The sequence below is a fragment of the Agrilus planipennis genome, unplaced genomic scaffold (genome assembly GCF_000699045.2).
Source record: "Agrilus planipennis isolate EAB-ADULT unplaced genomic scaffold, Apla_2.0 scaffold1436, whole genome shotgun sequence".
Lineage (NCBI taxonomy): Eukaryota > Metazoa > Arthropoda > Insecta > Coleoptera > Buprestidae > Agrilus > Agrilus planipennis.
Window position 1 is genome coordinate 1 of NW_020440086.1, and position 6,501 is coordinate 6,501.

Here is a 6,501-nt window from a genome sequence, read left to right on the forward strand (position 1 = left end):
TTTGCCAAAAGAATAATTAGCAAAAATGTTAGAAGTTTTTCTGCAGTTAAACCTGCAATTCAAGGTAAGTTACCATGTTTTTCTTACTTTTCCCTCTTTTAACTTTGTTTTTAATTATAGAGGAATGTCCTTCCTACCTAGAGTTATCAGAGGCATTCAGTAATCACGACAAAATAAAAACTGATTTTGTAAATAGTATGATAATACACAAGGACTTTCTTAGTGAGGTAGAGGAGAAGAGTCTTTTAGATCAAGTTGAACCCCGTTTAAAGACCTTACGCTATCAATTTGACCACTGGGATGACGTAAGTTAAAGTTAACTTAGGTATATACAGGGTGCCCTACACTAAGTAATTTCTTATATCCTGCATGCAAATGGCAAGCTAAAGTGGAGCACCCTGTATTTCACAATTAAGATTAATATTTTGGAATAGTTTTACTCTGTTAGGCAATTCATGGATACAGAGAAACAGAAATATTGCATTGGAATGAAGCAAATACACAAATTTTAAGTAGAGTTCGACAAGTTGCCTTTCCTCCTGGGGTTCCCCAGCTAGATACTGTACACATATTAGATTTAGACGAGAAAGGGGTGATAAAACCGCACATTGACTCTGTCAGAGTAAGTGTGACATGATTCTGATATCAGTTGTTTGAAACAAAAGAAAAGTAATTTTCTTTTGTTTCAGTTTTGTGGGAATACCATAGCAGGTCTAAGTCTTCTTACAGAAAGTGTAATGAAACTTGTGCACGAAAAATATAAAGATTTGATCGCAAAGGTCCATTTAACGCGACGATCCCTGTATATTATGAAAGACTCCGCGAGATACGATTATAAACACGAACTTTTAAAGAACTCCGAAAGTATTTTTAAAAATAGCCCTGTGATAAAAACACGAAGAATTTCGATTATATGTAGAAACGAGCCTGATAAAGAGATGAAAAACTAAGTTGATCAATAAATATCTGCATCATTTGTTATATTTCAAATTNATATTTAATAGCTAATTGAAAAACATTTTTGAAGGCAAGGTGAATGTAATATGACTACAATGTTTAAATATAAACTATTAAACTCCAACATATAGACAGCCAAGAACAAGGTAAATATAACAAAACTAATTGAAATCCTGGTTTGCATTACACTTTTAACTTGTTAATCTTCCTAATTAAACACACAACTATGCATTGTAAACTTATCTATAACTGCACTTTACAGGCACCATAAAACTTCACAATGACTGTTTTTGTAAATTAAAGAAATACAAAAAATTCAGGAAGCTTATTTGCAATCAGTTAAAATTGTTGCCGCCAAATAAACCCGCCAAAAAGTTTTTAAATCATAGACATGATCATAGACTGAAGTAAAAGTAACTGTATCTCTCAACCTGCCTAAGTAAGAATAATATACTATTTTAATATGTCGCTTAATAATTCAAGTAATTGTCATACATAAATGAACTATTACAAGAAAATATCAATTAAATTTTATTTTTTAATTAACATAATTGAGATTAGAAAACAAATAGTTTTATTTTCTATAGTGTTCATCTATGATTTACTTACATTTATGTCTATTTTGTACAACCTCAGGATCCAAAAAGACACAATTACCGACTTTGAAAATCTCCCCATGCCAATACACCACTCCTTCTTTTAACACTGCTTTCTTTTCTTTTTTGTTCATGTGCTTCCACCTGGGCGAAGACAAATGTTTTTTATTCAAATATAGACAAAACAATCAAAAAACTAACTTGCAAGACTGACAAGGGGTAGCTAAAGAGTCCAGACTGTCTAGGTCACTAATAATGTCTTCAAATCTACCACAAATGGGATCGTATCTTTTACTGCAAAAGAACGTTTCACCATCGTCTTCGCTGTGAGGAGGCAAGTCATCTAAACCTCCATTTAAAGCCCAGTTATCAGGGGGTTTCTTAATTTCCACCTTGGACAAAATAATAATTCTTCTTTTTAAAAAGAAACGGGGTAGGTAATCGTCACTTACGACAGCTTTTCTAATAATGGTACCCAGGGGAATGTTGTCACATTCATAAACAACAAAAACCTCACTTGGGTCCGCCGTTTCACCCAGAACGGTATCAGTGCCCCTGCATAACATATGAGCGTGGAATATTGCCCTTTTAAAGGAGTCCTCCCACATGTACCCCACCTTGGCGATCATCAAAGGCCTATTGGGTTCTTCAGTATCTAACATTACATAATCTCCAGCCCGTATTTCAACACCACCTACAATAATGGAGAAATTTCGACTTGCACCAAAAAAAAAAATAGAAAGATGGAAAGAGAAAAAAATCGAACCAAGAAGAGCAAAAAAGCCATCAAATGCAAAAAGAAAGTTAGTTACTGAAAGAACGCTGGAAACTAGATCATACCAACTTCTGCGCAATTATAATAAACCCTTTCAGGACACATTGCCTTTGGATCTCCCTGCCACTTGACACTGTTAACAATCCTTTTTGAACAGGGTTTAATAGTTGGAGATAACGGTAGTTCTTTTTCTCTAATTGTCTCATCTTCTTCTGAATTGTCATCATCCTGCTCTGCCTGTTGGAATTCCATGTAGGGGCATCTAAAGTACAAAATTGGACAATTTACCGCTTTTTTTCAATTATTAAAAATTAAATTGCCTTCGAAGTCTACAGGCCTGTTTGCTCCTGCCAGATCCGCCAAACTTCTTCATGTCTTTGCAATGACTACATTGGCCGCAATCAGGCGTCTGGCAAGCTTCACAAACCCCGCATCTTTTCTTTCTGAAAGGTATTTTATCGTTCTTATCGATTTGATCAACGAAGAACGTTTCAAAAACGTTTCTAACTAGTTTTGTTGTGGCTGCTTTGCTCCAATGTTGAACAGATTGCTTTCCAGTCTTGTCTTTACCCTAAAAGCTTTTTGTTACAAAGAGAACGCCTCAACTTTTTTATACCAAAAATAAATCGACACCTTTACTGCACCCTTCTTAAATCTGCCCATTTTTTTGCCTGCTTTAAATGTCACCCCTGATATTTTTATCAAATTTCTCATACAAGGAGTAGTTACCAAGAGATCATCATCTTCACCAGCGCAATTATCAAAGCTCATCACCTACAGTCATTAATAAATTAATTTACGTAAAAAATACAATGCCTAGTTTGTTTTTTTACCTGATCAAAGACAAACTGTGCATGTGTTAAAAGGGCCTCTTCGGATAAATCCGGATTTCCGGTGGCCCTCAGCCGCTGCAAAAGGTCTTCATAGCTGGGCTGTTGCCAACATTCATCTAACAGAAATTCTATCACGACTTTTGAAAGTCCAATTTTTTGTCTGACTGTCTTCATAAAAGGGGCATACTCCTCTGAGGGCTCTTGGACATAATAGTCACCATATGCTGTGGAAAATCCCACAAGAGCTTTCTCGCCCCCATCAAACCCGGACACCCACCTAAATGAACCAATTTAAAAACTCAAACAAAACCTAAATCAAACACATTACCATTCATTAATGGGTCCCATATCTTTTGTTGGTATGCCATTATTTGGGCTCGTATCTTCGTCATAAACGGGTTTTAAATATCCCGAAACATACAATAACACATCAGATTCAATAAGCCCAGAATCAAAGGGACAAAGGTGTCCATTTTTGTCATATACACTAAAGTGAGTAAGCTACAAATTATACAATTAATGAGTGGCGTATAATCGAAAGTTTGAATCNGAAAGAAAATGTCAAGCCCATTGGGGCCTTTATTTTCGTAAGTTGCCCTTTTAGTTTAACCCATTTCTTTTTTACAAAAGGGCATGGACAAAGGGTACATTACATCACAAAAGCCCATAAAAAGGACACACTTATACTTTTATAAGTTTACTAGAAAAATTACATAGGTAATAGGCAACTGTTAGAAATAATAATTCTTCTATTTCAGCATTTAGAGCGTCATTATTTTCATTTCTTAATTAACCCCTTCACAAAAGAAAATAAGTCGCAGAAATGTGGAGTTTTACGCTTCTGCTGAGTGCAGTAATCATCGCAATTTATGGAGAATCGACGTTTATACAAACAACTAATTTTTCGAAAGGTAATTTTATGTTCATTAATAAATTATTTAGAATTTAATTAAGCGTTTCGATTTTATTGAATGATAAAAATCATCACGTTCATTCTTGTTCGAACATTTACTTCAGGTCAACAATTCAAAGGTGTTTACGACTTTTCCGGCCAATTTCCCGGTCGTACTTAAACTAATCAAACATGTTTGCATTCTCTAATGATGACTCAATCCAAATGTGATCAGTTTAATTAAATTAAAGGCCTCATATTGTAGTACCACTAGCATAAAAATTTTACGTTAAGAAATTTTATAACTACATGGCTTATTATAGCACGAAATGACTATACAATGACTTCTGCTACTTCACAAGTCCCAGAAAGTGATAACAGTTTGAATAAAGCTGTTTTGTGGTTAATTGGGCAAAGGGAGAGTAATTGGGGTTGGAGAAATGACACCCCTAAGGTACTAATTGCCCTGCAACTCCTGCAAGCAGATCCTGAAGTGGCGCATCTACTTCCCAACAATTACGAGATGCAACTGTCTGCAAAACAACTCGAGATCGAAACCGTCATCCTTCTTTGGAGGTAATAAATATTTATTTTTTTTTGTCTTTGAAAAACAAAACAATAAAAGAAATGTTTGTTGTTGATCATTTGTTTATTTTTTTGTTTTCTGATAAACAAAACAACAAAACTGAACTATTTGTTGTTGCTCATTTGTTTATTTTCTTGTTTTTGAAAAACAAAAAAACAAAACTGAACTGTTTGTTGTTGCTCATTCGTTTATTTTTTTTGTTTTTCTGATAAACAAAAGAATAAGGATCGTTATTGTTTTGTTTTTCCATCACTATAGGCATCATGAAGTTCCCATAATCCCGCCCCAACTGGCCCAGTACACCCTAGCTCTGAACGCCATTTGTCAAGATCCTAGACAGTTCCATGGACATGATTTAATAGGGACTTTACTGCACCACGAACCCGTGTTAGATTTGGACTTTGCTTATGCGACTTTGGCCGCCTGTACATCGAACGCGCACGTAAGAAAAAAACAAATTCGGAGACTCCTGGACATCGCCAATTCGGCTAGAGATCACAATATTGGTAAGAAAAAGTTTCCTGTTCAATGAATCAGTGCTAGGTACCAAAAAAAAAGGGTCAGATCTGGGGGTGTTTAAAAAGTAGGTTAAAACTATACCCTTGAGTACCCACCTGATGTCGAGTGGGTTTTCAAGAGGCTTTCGATTCTTAAAGATGCAAAAAAGTTTCATAAGAATCTTTTTATCTTCACAGAACATCTTAAAAGATACTTTACATAAGAGAAATTGAAAAAAAAAAAAGAAATCGATAGCAGTCTAATAATAAAAAAAAAAACGCTCCTTGTTACAACCCTGTATCGATATCGAGGGTAATAATAAGTACGAGAAGAACGTATTTTTCATGATTTTTTTCTTAACTTCAAAACAAATTGATACGCACCTGTCTTTTGCGACGTTAGCAGTGGCGTATCACTTGGGGGATTGAATAAGGCGAAAGTTTAATGTTTCACCGATTGTTTTTTGTTCAGATACCGTAGCCATGGTGATATTAGCTTTGAAATGTATCAGCAAAGATCACAGACACAGAAATCTACAACATTCAGTTCGAAGGCCTAGCATTAATTTGGCGAGAGAACAACAGCAAGATGGCGGCTTCGGAAATTTATTCAACACAGCTCTAGCCGTACAGGTAGAAACAAAATGCAAACAAACAAAAGAGAAACGTTTTTTATAGCAATCTTTTGTTATTTAAAGGCCCTCTTCGATATTAACGATGTTCACGCACATTGGAACGAAACCGCGGCAAAAATGTACATAGAATCACGCCAAGACCCAGACGGAGCATTCACTGACCCTGGCCTGACCGCCGATATCATTTTGGCCTTACAAAACAGAGGTTTGGGAACAATAAGGAGTCTAGACTGTGGCAGAGCCTCTCCAGACATCGACAATCATGGTAGGCAGTCAATATGGCGTCATAAAAATGTAACCTAACCTAACATTTTGTTGTATTGCAGTGGAACTCGACGGACTAACCCAATATCATTTCTACCACGGCAACGACTCTGAACCAAGGAATATCAGCATAAGCTACACCCTTTGGGTGGGCACTAATATCACCGAAAATTACACCCTAACAATAGTAGCCCCAAGGAACACCTCGTTCTATAATATAATGCAGATGGCTATGGACATGGACTCGCATTTCACGTTTGAAGCATCCGAATGGCCTAATGGACACTACGTGCACACTCTGGCCGGGTACAAGGAAGAACCCATGGGATATCACTACTGGTTGCTGTACAGATTGCCCGAATTTCCTGACCCTATGACTCCCCCTGCTAATCAACTGGTTGCTCCTGTTGGTGAGTGGTCAATTTTATTAAAAAAAAAAAAAAACGACTATTTTTTCCAAATTAAA

At 36.1% G+C, this 6,501-nt stretch overlaps 2 protein-coding genes across 2 annotated transcripts; one reads left to right on the plus strand and one right to left on the minus strand.

The window, feature by feature from the left end:
* Positions 1 to 215: 215 nt before the first annotated feature.
* On the plus strand, positions 216 to 6,445 carry LOC108743631 (uncharacterized protein CG3556; the record flags this gene model as incomplete). Its single annotated transcript, XM_025979570.1, is given in 7 exon segments — positions 216 to 305; positions 3,920 to 4,072; positions 4,377 to 4,629; positions 4,898 to 5,145; positions 5,609 to 5,769; positions 5,835 to 6,036; positions 6,098 to 6,445. Coding segments are annotated over 6 exon segments (1,300 nt in total), but the record flags the coding sequence as incomplete, so codon positions are not given.
* LOC112906023 (DNA (cytosine-5)-methyltransferase PliMCI-like) lies at positions 1,567 to 3,829 on the minus strand (the record flags this gene model as incomplete). The annotated part of the gene is made up of 9 exons (XM_025979571.1): positions 3,815 to 3,829; positions 3,490 to 3,662; positions 3,162 to 3,438; positions 2,962 to 3,102; positions 2,649 to 2,899; positions 2,394 to 2,590; positions 2,006 to 2,247; positions 1,755 to 1,945; positions 1,567 to 1,697 (listed from the first exon to the last, which is right to left on the minus strand). Coding segments are annotated over exons 1-9 (1,618 nt in total), but the record flags the coding sequence as incomplete, so codon positions are not given.
* Positions 6,446 to 6,501: the final 56 nt, after the last annotated feature.